We start from the raw sequence: 14,946 nt of genomic DNA, 5'->3' as shown, positions 1-14,946 counted from the left end.
AGGAGACTTCGCAACCAAGCAATCTCGCTGAAAGAGGGGAACGACAACACTAAATTTTATCATAAACATGCCAACGAGAGGAAGGCGATTAACACAATTTGGGAGCTTAAAGATACACATGGACAATCAATACAATCTTTCCGGGAGCTGAGAGCACTGGCGTGTACACACTTCAAAGATATCTACAAGGCACCCCCTAATGCTACCCTGGCTAAAGTGATGCGAACTGCACAGCTCTTTCCCAGTTTTGTTGACCAGGTGGCAGAATAGGAACTCTCACAAGAAGTCTCCCTAGAAGAGCTAGAAGCTACTTTGAAGTGGCTCAAGAAGGACAAGAGCCCCGAGCCAGACGGCTGGACAATGCAATTTTATATCGCCTTCTTCGAAGTCTTAGGGACAAACTTCCTGTGAACCATAGAGGAGAGCAGAAGGAGTGGAAGGATAACGGATGGTATAAAATCCACTTTCATTGCACTTATACCCAAAGTTGACAAGCCCTCCTCCTTCGAAGACTACAAGCCTATATCCTTATGCAACTGCTTATATAAAATTATCGCCAAGATAATTGCCAATCGAATAAAGCCTATACTATCCCTACACATCTCCCATGAACAATTTGCCTTTTTACAAAATAGGCAAATACAGGAGGCAATTGACACTGCTCAAGAACTCCTTCATTTTGTACAGCTCAGGAAACTAAAAGGAATGATTCTGAAGATAGCCCTATCTAAAGCCTTCGATAGAGTCAACTGGCTATACCTCCGGATCCTATTAACTCATTTGGGATTTCCTTACACCTTCATTAAGTGGATCATGAGATGTATCACCAATGTCCCTTACAGCGTTCTCATTAATGGATCGGCATCTCCCTTTTTTCATGCAGAGCGGGGCCTCAGACAGGGATGCCCTCTATCCCCCTTTCTTTTTCTTCTTATCATGGAGGGTCTAAGCAAAATCATAGGAGAAGACCACAGACAGGGGCGAATCAAGGGTATCTAAATCACTGGCACCTGTGTATTGACTCATTTGCTCTTTGTTGATGATGTTCTCATATTCCTCAACGGGGGAATCGGCACCCTTACTTCTCTTCACCAAGCTATTGATACTTTTCAAAAAGCCACGGGTATGGTGATAAACGAAACTAAATCCACTATAACAGCATCCGGATGCACCCAAAACGAACTACAATTCGCCCTAAAGAGATTCCCCTTTACTACCCATCCTATAAAGGAAGGTCTGAGGTACCTTGGCTATCGCCTGAAGCCATATGGTTACAAAATAGTTGACTGGCTTTGGCTGATTACTAAGATAGAAAAGCATTTGAACATATGGTACCATAAATACCTGTCAAGGGCAGGCAGGTTGATCTTGATCAAAGCAGTTTTAGAAGCAACACCTATATATTGGATGACTTTGGCCTAGATTCCCAGAGGTATACTGGACAGGCTACAAAACATTTGTTGTTGTTTTCTATGGAAGGGGAAACAAACAAGGAGAATTTTTGCATGGACAAGATGGGAATCTCTGGCACTGCCTAGACGATGGGGGGGATGGGGGATAAAGAGATTGGACACTTTCTCCGAAGCACTCGTAGCAAAGCTTGGTTGGCAGTTACTCAACAAACGCAGTCTATGGACGAAGGTTGTCGTTTCTAAATATATTACCCCTTCAAACCCACTTGAATGGATTAGACATGCTCACCAACCCATTGGGAACATATCTATCATCTAGAAGGCAGTAACAAATGGTATGGACCTGTTAAGAAATGGACTGACTTGGAGATTCCAATCCGGCTCCCTAGTGCACATAGGTGAAGACCCTCGGGTTGGTTGTGGCAATGCACACAGACTTCCTGAGGAGCTGAAAAACACACATTGTTGATGTAACAAATAAAATATATATAAATAATAAAGATAAATTGTAATAATGATTAGTTAACTAGTAATTAGGTTGAAGAGGCATGTCTAAATGAGACATGACTCTTCATGAAGAGACACTTGCTTGGTATATAAGCAAGCCTCTCGTTCTCATTTGTATTATCATTCTCATTCTTATTCATATTTAATATAATATTTATATCCTTAATGGATATCTTGATATTCCAAGTCTTTTGGAGTAATTAATTTGTAGAAGAACTTTGTTCGCTTCATTTGGGATCAGAGAAGTTCGGTCCTCTAGGTTGCTTAACCAGTGCATGGAGCTCGTTCTCCGATCCAGGGCCTTGGCTATCGAAATTCGTCAACCGTGTTGCCGTACAATTGAAGCATTTCCCTCAGAATTTGGGAGTTTCTCCTTTTCTCCATTTTTCTAGGCCTTTGGCAATATAAACAACAACAAAAAAACCAAAAAAAATAAATATAAGTAAATAAAAAAAAGGAAGAAAAGAAAAAGTAAAAGAAAAAACAAAACGGATACAAAATCTCATACCAAGTATATTTAAAACTTTTTACGTGGAGAAGCCCGTGGTTTTGAAAACAACTCATGGTAATAGCCCATGGTATTTTAAAAGTTAAAGAAAAAACAGGGATACAAAAGATCTTATGTGAAAGGTAAATATTACTTTTTACAAGAGGTTTTAAAAACAACCCATGGTAATAGCCCATGGTATTTTAAAAGTTAAAGAAAAAACAGGGATACAAAAGCTCTTATGTGAAAGATAAATATTACTTTTTACTTAAAAAGTATTGTGAACATCGTGACCGTGTCATATGAAAAGACGTGACCTTTATATTTATTAAGTGTGGTGACATCATAAAAGTTTATATTAAGTGGGGTGACATTAAAAGTTATCAAGGGAGTAACTAAGTATATAAAAAAGGGACCAATTTATTATTTAAAAAAAAAAGAAGTGAAACTATTATTATTATAAGATAATAAAGTTATTTTGAAAAGGGGTCTTAACATAAAGAAATACATACATATATAGAGGGCAACAATATAAAGGAGTATTTTTTTAATAAAAGGGTATTCAAGTTCTAACAATCCACATTAAAGGAGAATATTTGAAAAATATATATAGAAGAAATAAGCGATATTTTATAATTAAAATAGCTCCAGTTGACATATTGTTTACGTAAAAACATCAAGGCAAAAAAGGAGACTAGTAATGAAAGGTTTCCTGAAACCCGTAGTACATGTGTTTGCACACTATTTAACATCAAAGGATCACTCGCAAGAAGAGACATCATAATCTCTATCAGTGCTACTGAAAGAAGTAATTATGTTAGTCCTAAATGTGCTAATCAATTGGTGATTCCTGAATCAAATATAGTTGAAAGAAATATTTTTGACAAACAATACAATATAAGCAATCTACACATAAATATTGGAGATTATACTTTTACCTCAAAATTCACCGTGAAAACCTTGTGTTTTAACGATAGTGACATTGTTTTGGGATCACCACGGATGAAAACTCTAGGTTCCTTTATTCTAAATACTAAGAAAAAGTTTTTAACATTTTCTTACAAGAAGAAGAAAATAACACTTCACGATGTTACACTGAAACATAATTCAGTAACGCCAGAAGATATATCGGATATTTCAAAACTAATTTCTCAAGAAGGTAAAAAAGTATTACAAAATATGCAAAATGAAATTGACAAAATCACTATTGATAAAAATGAAGAAGTTTCTCGACTTAAAAACCATAGTGAAAAATTATTGACGCAAATTAAAAAACTTAAGAAGGATAAGAAGTCATTAGAAAACAAGGTACAACCATTTATCGAGAAAGAAGTATCAAATGTAGGAATTCAAGTTGATGACAAAACAACAAATACCAATCCAGTGAATATGACAACTCAAGAAGACAAGTCAGTTGAAGAAACGACACACGTAGATGTTGCAGTTCAGACAATGAACATCCCAAGTGAATGTTCCATAACCATCTCAACAACATCTTTGCCAAAAGAAAATATAAAAATTGGCACATGCCCAGTAAGGAGAAATCAAACCAAAAAAGTTCCATATCGACATCCGAATCATGAGAACAGATGAATCAACCATGCTACATATTTGAACCAGTCAGAATCGAAACAACAAACTGATGTTCCAGATAATAGTGATGTAATCTCAATCCAATCTTATGCTAACAAGTCGTTACAAAATTCTAGTGATCAGAGTATTATACAGAAGATTGATTTGGGATGGTTTGATCCCTTGTCGGTGCAACAATTTTGTTTGTCACTAAGAAGATCATATCAACTTGTATCGACGAGGATGACTATTCCGAGACAGAAAGACTTCTGAAGCCGAAAAAGAGATCAAGCTTTTTTTCATCGACAAGCTTTAAGAACAAAGCTCTTTGAGGAAGGAGGCAATGTAACAAATAAAATATATATAAATAATATAAATATAAATAACAAAGATAAATTGTAATAATGATTAGTTAACTAGTAATTAGGTTGAAGAGGCATGTCTAAATGAGACATGACTCTTCATGAAGAGACACTTGCTTGGTATATAAGCAAGCCTCTCGTTCTCATTTGTATTATCATTCTCATTCTTATTCATATTTAATATAATATTTATATCCTTAATGGATATCTTGATATTCCAAGTCTTTTGGAGTAATTAATTTGTAGAAGGAACTTTGTTCGCTTCAACTGATCAAGGTATAACACACATTTGTCACATCGTTGATAATGGCCGATCCTCTCTAACATAGCAGGCTTGGAAATCAGGAAATGCCTTAAACATTCCCCCACCCTGGCAACAAGACTGGAGAGACTACATTACAGCATTAACAGAGGCCCATATCAAGACCACAGAAGGAGACAATGAGCTCATATGGGCTCTTGCCAAACATGGCTCTTATACCCCTAAGATAGGATCTCTGGTTCTGATGGATGCTTATAAACCGCCAGCCTTTGAGCCTTGGTGGAGCCTATTGTGGAAATTAAAAGCAGCCCCAAGAACGAGGTTGCTTCTGTGATCTATACTAAACAACAAAGTCCCGACAGGAGCAATCCTGATGAAACGATCCTTCTCACAGCCTTTTTGGTGCTACCTGTGCAAGAACAGCAATGAAGATACAAATCACCTCTTTCTGGATTGCCCTATTTCTCAAAAGCTATGGCAATGTTTCCTCTCAACGCTCTCCACCCACAGGCGGTGGCACGGCAACAACATAAAGGATGCATGGAATAATTGGTGTAAAGATACTACAAGCAAGGAAAGGGATATACCTCTGCTCATTTGTTGGGCATTATGGATAGCTAGGAATCAAATTATATTTCAGTAAAAGCCCCCCTTTTGGAATTCCATACTGAACAAAACTTTAGCCGATTATCATTCGATTCCTGACAACACCTCTCAACAACAACACAGGAATATCGAGCCAGAAGTCATCAATATCTCCATTCCATGGGCTTATTTCGACGGATCGGCACAGGAATCGGGTTGTGGGGGGGTAGCTATATTACACTTATCAAGTTCTCACTCTTTCAAAATACAAATGGGTTTGGGAAGAGGAACAAATAACTATGTTGAGCTCACAACTGCAAAATACCACATCCAATATGCTTTATATAAACAATGCACAAACCTCCAACTATATGGTGACTCAAAACTGGTTGTCAACTGGATCAACAAAAACACATCTGCAATGCATATTCATTGAAGCATATTCTGGATGAGACTCATAGACTTATTATGGTTTTTGACTCTTTCACTTGTCAACATATTTACAGGGAGTGGAACTCAGCTGTTGATCACTTATCCAAGGAAGCAGCGCTCAGGGATGACGATACTTGGTTGATTTGCGAGGAAAAGGATGGTGTTGCCTACCAACACTATCACATACCTTTCATAGACCCAGAATCCATTTGAAGCATCATGCAAGGGACTAAATGTTTTTGTTAATATTTTTTGCTTATATTGTAAGTATTTATACAGAACTTATGTTATAGTACCATATCCTCTCTACGAAGAGGCCAGTAGCTCTCTATTTTTGTTGCTTTCTAATTAGCTCGCTCCCTGCGTGGAGGAATGCACAAAAGATTTTATCTTTTTATTTGAACAGGCAATGCCTCACTTAAGTAATGCTCAGCATATACAAAATGTAATTTTCTCCCATAATGAAAATTACGACTTTTTCCAAGGGAAAAAAAATGTATTTATCAAAAGAAAGAGAAATAAATTTTTACTATTATTATTATGACTTATTAAAGCATGGGTTTCATGCTTGGGTCATCATTTTCTAGGCCAAAGTCCCCATTGAGGACTTCTAGGTTTTATATTGAGTCATTAGAGTCATTGTCCATTTTATGAGACCCTTCTTGGGCTTTTGAATCATGTAAAAAGAATTTTTATTGAGTCAAATAAGTCATTTGTCACCTTCACACCAACTCGGCCCTTACCTGATCAAGTGTAATATCCCCAATTTTGATTTTCAGCATTAGAGATGAGTTTTGGGAGAGGATGCAATTTCGGCATTGGGACTTAAGAGGAAAAGGGAAAAATTGTGGCTCTAGTGGAATGTGGGGGCCACAAAAAAGAGAATTCGACCCAAGGAGGGAACTCGTATTCTTGGAGGAGAGACGAAAGAGAAGGAAGTGCAAATTAGGGGAGAGAGAGAGAGAGTGAGGGCCACAAGGAGAGAAACGACCAACAAATTATAAATAGAGCCTAGGGTTCTCACTTTTGGGCATCTTTGATCATTTGACAATCTAACAATTGTTCCCTTGAGCTACTTAGCCAAGACGACCATGTTGCTTAGCACAAGGAATTTCTGAGTGGAAATTCCACCCTCATTTCGAAGAAATTCGAGTGTCTCCCTAGTGAGGAAATTTGGGGAGCTCAATTCAGAGTTTCCTTTGGGCATCATCACAGGAGTTACTTAGCGGTACGCATTTCTTGGGTCCAGAGGTATCTCCATGGAGCACCATGTGGGAGCAAGAGTGGACAAGAGGCTCTGCGTTTTTGCAGGAAATTCTCTTATAATTAAACTAGAGTTTGGACAGGGATTTTCTGGTTGGATTGAAGGCTATCACTTAGGTCGAATTTCCTACCACTTGACAGGGATGCAAAAGTTAATTTGTGGTGCTTGGAGGAGGAGATTCACAGAGAATTTCCCTTCGGGAATTTACAAGAGATTTCCTTGGGGAAGTATGAAATTATGAAGTAATTTTCAAGGCTAGAGGTACTTTCATCAATGTGGGACGAATTTGCCTTCCTTGGGCTTGCAATATTCCATACAATCCTCAACAAAATGGTGTAGTTGAAAGAATGAACAAGACTATTTTGAATATGGTTCGATCCATGATGTTTTTCAAAAATGTAAAGTCGAAGTTTTGGGCTAATGCAATTTTGTGTGCAGTATATGGAAAAAACAAATGTCCCTCTCATGCTCTTAAAAATAAGACTCCCTCTGAAATGTGGTACGGCCACATTCCTTCGATAATGCATCTTAGGATCTTTGGTTCCACTTGCTATGCCTTGATTCACAAGGAAGAAAGAAGCAAGATTGATGCAAGGAGTCTAAAACAAGGTTGCTTGGAAGCAAGAGTGGGGAGCAACAATTTTTAGAAGCTTTCAGGTCGGGAGCAATTTCGGGGAGTAATTTTTATATGATATATATTTTTATATATTTAGATGCATACATGTCAGCAAAAGCACGTAAAATGATGAATTAGTTATAAAAAGCATAAAAACATGGACTAAGCTATATAACATCCATCATCTAGTAGCTATAATCTTCATCAACCATAGGTCCATAAGTTACAACATCTTGATTATCATCATGTTGGGTGTGGAGTTTGGTTATCTTCCTGATTCAGAGGTCTTGTTTCGGTCACGTTTGGATCCCAGTTCTTGACGAGGGGGTATGGGGGGGCTTACCCCCCTAATGTTGCAAGGGAGTTTTGCCTTGTAAAATATTTTAATTTTGTAGTCAATCTGGACCGTTCAATAGGCGGAAAATCTAACTATAAAAATTATGTTAATTTAGGGTTTTTTGCCCTAGAAGGTAACCCTTGGTTTGTATGAGGGAATTGTATTTCAGCTAGATATTATTCTATATCTATTCCTATCTTTTGCTAACACTTGATCACAAGTTTTGACTCATACAGTCTTATTTTCATCACATGGCATAATCTTGTAGAGATGCTTTCTTACACAAGTATATGAACTAGTGTAGGTTGTTTTACAATGGGAGCATGTAGAATTTGTTGTTCCAACCCTTTTCCTTCTCACTAGCTTTGTCGCAAACTTTTACAAGGGTGTTGAAAAGTAGAGTGGAATTTTTTTTGAGAAGAAAAGAAAAGAAGTTTGCTTCCAACTCTTCTAAATGTAAGGCTCCACCCTCCAAATTATCCTCCTCTGAGTTGTTGCTCATTTTTCATTGAGGCAATTTCTTTTAACGTTGTGGATGAAGCTATAGGTACTCCAACACCTCTCTACAAAAGAAGTATTAACCACGTGTGAAAGCACTAGGGAGGGAGAAAATTTCTTTTGGATGGAGCATGCTCCCAAAAATTGCTATCGAACGAGAGCGATTCGAAAGCGTGCTCCATGGGTTGCTCCCTAAGGGCTTCTGTTCGGAGTGTGCTTCAAGAGCAAGAGATGGGGGGGGCACTCCCCCGCAGCCCTGGTCTAAAATGCAACTTCTTGCGCTATTTAGATACCACCAAAGCATATCGTCTTTACAATGAGGTAAATAAGAAGGTCGTATTTTCTAATGATGTGATTTTTCTTGAATCTTCCAAAACTAACACTGTTGAGCAGCAACCTAATCATTTGGATAGATTCAATCACGCAAAAACTTATCATGAATTTGAGAATGCGATTCCACATCTTGAAGGGGGGATCCCTATCTTGGATCAATCTATAGAATTTCCTTCTAAAGTACAATCTCCCTCTCATGATATTCCAGCCACTTCTTCAGACTAGGAAGACCCTTTGAGTGATGTCATAGAGAGGATTGAAAGGCTAAATCTTGATGCATCTACATCTCAATCAACTAAGCAACCTAGACCATCTCAGAAAGGTTCCCCAAAATGGCACACCAAAACACTTGAAAGTGTTCATCCTAATGAGGCCAAAAAGACACAAACCAAAAGTTCTACCAAACAAGATGAAGGTGATGTAGATAATTATGATTCAATTGATGATATGGATGTTTCCTATGATTGTGAATTGAATTTTTCTACTAATTTTGAACCAACTTCCTTTAAAGAAGTTGCTTCTCATGATGAATGGAAAGAAACAATGCAAAAGGAGTATGATGCTTTCATAAAGAATGAAACATGGAAGTTGGTGGACCCTCCATTTGGAACCAAACCAATTGGCTACAAGTGGATCTACAAGAATAAGTACAAATAAGATGGCTCACTTGACAAGCACAAAGCAAGGCTCCTGGCAAAAGGATTTGCCCAAAAAGCTGTCAATTACGAAGACACCTTTGCTTCCACTGCGAAATGGGCCACAATCTGATTCTCTATTCATTGGCAGCCCAGAAAGGTTGGAAAGTTCATCAAATGGATGTGAAGACTATTTTCTTGAATGGAGACTTCAAAGAAAATGTCTTCATGTCTCACCTGGAAGGTTTTGTTGTGACAAGGTTAACTGATATGCATTTCATGATTTTTGACTTTTAAGTTGCACAGAACAGTAAATTAGATTATTCGTCAGAAAAAAGAATGGCATACTTTAGCCTTTTTGTAAATAGAAAATTTCAAAATAGATGTCATGCCAAGCATTCATTCACATTACCTTATACTCTGTTGCCCAGAGAAGAAGATCATCAATTATCAATCGATTTACCATGTAATGCTCACTGGCGGTGTTGTTCACACATGTACTGTTTTCCACAAGCCCATCTGTGTTTCTTCGCAAATAATAGCCAGGAACAACCTATAGATTTTTCTTGACATGATATATTGAACTCAGTTAATAGCCAGGCAAAAATCTTCATTTCTCAAAACAGATAATAATAACTTTCTTGTACCAAAAGGCTTTTCTCCATCAACCCATATAGTTTTGATAGAAATGAACTTGGTAGAGAGGCAAGAATTTTTTCCTCTATATCAATAAAAATTGTCACAACAATAGGATGAACACCAATAGCTAGCTTCCTTAAGTTTACATTTTGATAGAATATGTCAGTGTAATCCTCATTTAATAATAGCACTATTTGAATGGCTGTCCCGTGATTTCATTTCCCAAAGAGACAGAACTCTAAGAGTCAACTGCCAAAATTCATGAAATTAAGTTCTAACTATATATAGAAACATAAAAGATAAGGAGAAAGGTAAAAACCTTGTCGAGGATAGAGTTCTTATCGTTTGGTCCACTTGCATGCAAATGGTTGTAGACAACATCCACTATAACCCGTAGACCAATACTGTTTAGAGCCTTAAAAAAAGAAAGTCAGGTCAGCATGAGAATCAAAAAATCTACAGCCAAATACGTATTCACAACAAAACAAACAACACAGAAACTTTTATTATTAGATCAAGATGTCATAGATCACACCTAAACTAATATTTTTTGTTTGTAGATAATTAAATAAGCCATCTCTTCCAACAGATCACATACCTGAACCATTGTCCTAAATTCCAATGTACGAGATGAACCATTTGGATTTGTTGAATAACTCCCTTTTGGCACACCCCAAAGGACTGGATCGTATCTGCAATGTCCATACAGTGCAAATAAGGAAAGTTGATTTCCAGTTACAACCAAATGCACACAAGTTAGCATTTTTCCAAAATTTAAAGACAGTAAAAGGAATACCCCCAGTTATAACTGTCTTCATCTTGAATAGCGACGATTTGAGCTTGTTGCTCCTCTGAATCCGGAGCTAGTGAAGCCAATCTTTCCTCATCTGAGGTGATCAAAGAAAGGCAATATATATTAGGCATACCTTGACAAATAAGTGAGTATGCAGAATGCAGGTTTTTAACTTCATGAATTTTATGAAAGCCGATTACCAAAGACTAACATTATATTTTATGGTGGCAAATGATCCTTTCTTTCTACCACAAGCAGCAGGATTTCTTTCCTCTACCTATGAATTAGACAAGTCTTTCTTTGGAAAAACTAGGTCAATTTAGCGAGCTCTCCCTAAGTTCGCATCAAACATGTATCCAATGGAGCAAATATGTAATCTGAAAATGGCCATGCAAAAATGGCATAACCACCTCAAATATACACTTAAGGATTATCCACCTATTATCTGTATCTCCTAAGTATAATATGCCAAAAAGTGGTTCCGGCACCATTTAGCCCCTTTTTTCCCAAGGGACCAAGTGGGCTAAAGGCTAACTCCATAGTAGCTCACAAAATAGGGGATATCACAGTTCTTCTTAGCCCAGCTTCATATGCCTCTGGTAATTCTCTTTGTTTGCCCTGTTCAGGACATAACATCGCAAACCCAGGTACAAGATGTGACAAACCCAGCTTTGACAAATGGCAATAATGAGTATCATATTGTTAGTCAATTTAGCCGTTGGAGACTCTGCTCAGACTATTTATCATGCTAAGCTGGATCTGTTTCTTCAACTTGTCCTGACGATGAACCACACTAGTTGGTTCGAAACGCGTCGACTAATGTCCATCTATATATGATTTACGCCGAATTTATTTCTTCAACGAGTATCATATTATAGAGTATGATGAGAGGATTCCATGCCATGTACAATTTTCTCGATCTGAGCATTTGTTCGTTAGTTACAACTAATTCAAACTTGGTCAATTGTAATATCCTAAGGAAATCTTTTCCTAAGGGTTTCTATTGGGCTTCACTTAATACACCATGAATGGTAGTATTCATAAACAGTAGGATCCCTTTCGGTATACAAGTATAAAAATTCAGCAGCAATATAATTATCCAATAAAATCACATTAACAGTTGACCTAGGGTTGATTGCCCAATGTAACAGAGATTGTATATGTTGACCACTCCATGTCAACCACCCCATAGCTGTACATTTTTTCGCGCATGGATTTCCATCATGTCCGAGCATTCAGATGATCCAAAGATTCATCATTATCTTCTATATGTACACTGGAGTTTTGTAAACCCATTCTGAATTTTATAATGTAAATGATCCTAGTAAGCCAAAAATATGTAACAACCTAGGTATATTTATTTTTCTGATGATGATTTCTATCCTAGGAGGGTTTTAGTCTCACCGATTCATGTGTGTTTCTAAACATGAATGATCGGCAGAGTTTTTCCTTCTAGCCTCACCCCAATGTTAGGGTGGATTTTGTCGTAAGGATTTTAAATGAGTCCTAGTGTTATTTATCGAGTCTATGTAAAAGTGATTTGGGAATAATTCTAACTATTTGGTTAGATTATTTTATTACAATTCACTCAGTCTACTAGATCATATTTTGTGTCGCAGAAATGGGTAATTATTGAGAGTCTATAATGAACGGGTGTTCCCCCTTCATGGCTTAGAATTGTAATATTTCAGGTAAAAAAAATTTAATGCATGATTCCTCATAGTTAGAAACCATAGTTAAATATTAGAGGGTTGGAAAATCAAAAATTAATAATCCCCTCATGAGTCAATTAATTAAAATTTCTAGCTAAAATAAATTAAAATGCTAAAGCCAGAAATTTAATTAATTTAGGTCTTAGAAAAAATTAAATTCTCCAACATTTAAAATTCGTGGGTTTTAAAGTTCCTAATTTTTGGAGGTCCCCGGCCAAGGGAATATTGAAAATTTCAAGATATTTTGAACCCTTGGGCCATAGTAGTTAAGTCAAAGTCAATTTTTTGCGGCAATTAACTAAAAATAATCATTTTTGAATTAATTAAAAGTGAAATTCGAATTTCCTCAAAAAGTAACTTTATTTCAACAGTGATGATTAAAAGATCATTTGATCTTCATCAACGGTTGAGATTGCTTTGACGGGGATCAAGCCAACTAGCCGTTGGAGAATTTTTCTATAAATGAGAGGCTTCTCTCCATTATTTCATCCGATTTCTGAATCGTGTACTTGCTCTAAGAAAACTCTTGTAACTTTTTTTGGTTAATAAAACGCAAAGACTTTGGGGTTTCAGATCATGGTGTTCCTCTTTCAGATTTATGTGGTAATATTGTTCTTAATACTTGCTGCTTTTATTTGCATTTGCTGGTTAATAGCCTTTGAGGATTTATCTGTGTACAGGTATCATGCACAAATTTTTGGGTTTTTTATAATATCATTTTAATTTGATAAAAGTAGCAGGTATCTCTATTTCTTGATAATTTTATGATCAATTTTTAGAGCTTTATTAATCTAACAAGCAGATTTAAGTGTGCAGAAGTTATCATTCAGAATTTGGGTGTTTGGGGAAGTCCTCAGCTAGACCAACAACTCTCAGTTTACAGAATCTAAAAGAGTCCACTATCTTTTTAATTTCTGAAGTCATTTTATAGAATATTTTACTTGCAGGGTTTTTCTTGGGTTTGTGCCTCTTTAAAATTTCAAACTTATTTCTAAATATTGTGCAAAAATTTGTTTAAATCTAGCTAATAGAGGGCTTTGATCTATAGATATTAGATCTATAGAATATTAATGCGGAATTGTAAATAGCAAATTTCTAATTCATTGGGGTTTTGGGTATTTCATATTTTTGTATATACATGCTTTGGGGTTTTCTATTTTTTATTTGTACAGGAAAAAAATCTGAAAAATTGCAAGTGATTTTTGTGGATTCCGGAGAGAGATCTGAGCCCCAAAGGGCATCTCCATTTTGTTTGCAGGTTGACGATAAATTTCAAAAGGATCGTGGGCAAATTTTTTTAGGGCCTTGTGGCCCAGTGCTGGCCATCTCCAGCCTCATTCTTAGCCTCTATCACTCCACCGTCAAGTCTCATCTTTGCAGCCTTCTTCACCATAATTTTCTCACTAAATCTTTCCTAAATTTTTCCTAAAATTTCCCAAAAAAAAAAATTTAACAAATTTTTCTCAAAATTTTCTGAGTTTGGCATTTGCATTGGAGAATTTTCAGTGACTTGGGCAGCCCATCTTCAAGTGTCTTCAAGCCCCTAGGGGCTAACTGGTGCACATCTTCTAAACCCTTAGCTTTTTCATTGATCTAATTGAAAGCAAGATTAATACTAACATAAAATTTTAGTTATCTGAAATTTAGCAGCAAATTAGTTTGCATCTTTCACTGCATTACATTTTAGAAATATAATTACTTTCAAAAACTTTTGCATGCTATTTTCTGAATATTATTTCACTGTTTTTTAGTAATTTTCTAAGTTTTTAGATCAAATACATCAATAGATCAGAAAGAATTAAACTCAGAAATTTTCTGAATTTAGCAGCAGATTTAATTTACATTTTCACTGTTGTATAATTGTTGAAATAGAAGTTAGTTTCAGTAACTTTTGCAAACAAATTTCTGAAAATTGTTTTACTGTTGTTCAGTAGTTTATTTCTAAGTTTTTTAGATCAAATACATTAATAGATCAGAAAGAGTTAAACTCATAAATTTTCTGAACTGTAATTATCAGTTTGTCATTTAATTTTTTTTGTTATTATACATAGAAATTTCTGAATATTGCATGGTTACAAGACTGCTGATTTAAAATATATTGTTGGTATTAACACTTGTTTTAAGAACAGATTTCTAGACTGATATTTCATTGATGTAATATGAGTTTAAGCACTTAGTTTAATTTCAGAAATACATTTGTTTTTTTTACATGCTCATGCGAGTTTTACTTATGCATATAATGATCTCTGATTGAGTATTTCATACAAATGAATTTTTGAATTTAAAGGTGTTTTATTCCAGCATTTTACATTTCAGTCCATTGTGCATTTCAGTAATTATTTGTGCAGATTTTACATTTTGCAGTGCTAGTATAAGTACTTGCTTTCACATTTAGATCACCACTTTTCTAAGCCTCAAGTTAAGTAACATTTAAGACATATTTCAAAAATAATTTTAGGCCCTCATTTAACTAAAATTAACCAAGTCCCTGCATTTCACA

The 14,946-nt window shown here is 36.0% G+C and overlaps 1 protein-coding gene across 5 annotated transcripts in view; it reads right to left on the bottom strand.

Moving 5' to 3' along the window:
• The window catches only part of LDA (limit dextrinase), a 433,493-nt gene that overhangs the window by 279,076 nt on the left and 139,471 nt on the right, over positions 1-14,946 (bottom strand). For 4 of the 5 annotated variants that reach the window (XM_089411946.1, XM_089411948.1, XM_089411949.1 and 1 more), the window contains 4 exons: positions 10,738-10,828; positions 10,540-10,633; positions 10,261-10,356; positions 9,715-9,855 (listed from right to left, as the gene is read on the bottom strand). The exons of the other annotated variant lie outside the window; for it this stretch is intronic. In XM_089411946.1, coding sequence (XP_089268072.1) covers positions 9,715-9,855; positions 10,261-10,356; positions 10,540-10,633; positions 10,738-10,828 — 422 coding nt within the window. The remainder of the gene's footprint in view (positions 1-9,714; positions 9,856-10,260; positions 10,357-10,539; positions 10,634-10,737; positions 10,829-14,946) is intronic. 5 annotated transcript variants of the gene reach the window in all.

Source organism: Pinus tabuliformis, chromosome 3_1 (assembly GCF_031772625.1).
Source record: "Pinus tabuliformis cultivar Carrire ecotype Pingquan chromosome 3_1, CPIR1, whole genome shotgun sequence".
NCBI lineage: Eukaryota > Viridiplantae > Streptophyta > Pinopsida > Pinales > Pinaceae > Pinus > Pinus tabuliformis.
The sequence above is the reverse complement of the archived record's forward strand: the minus strand, read 5'-3'. Positions and strand labels throughout refer to the sequence as shown.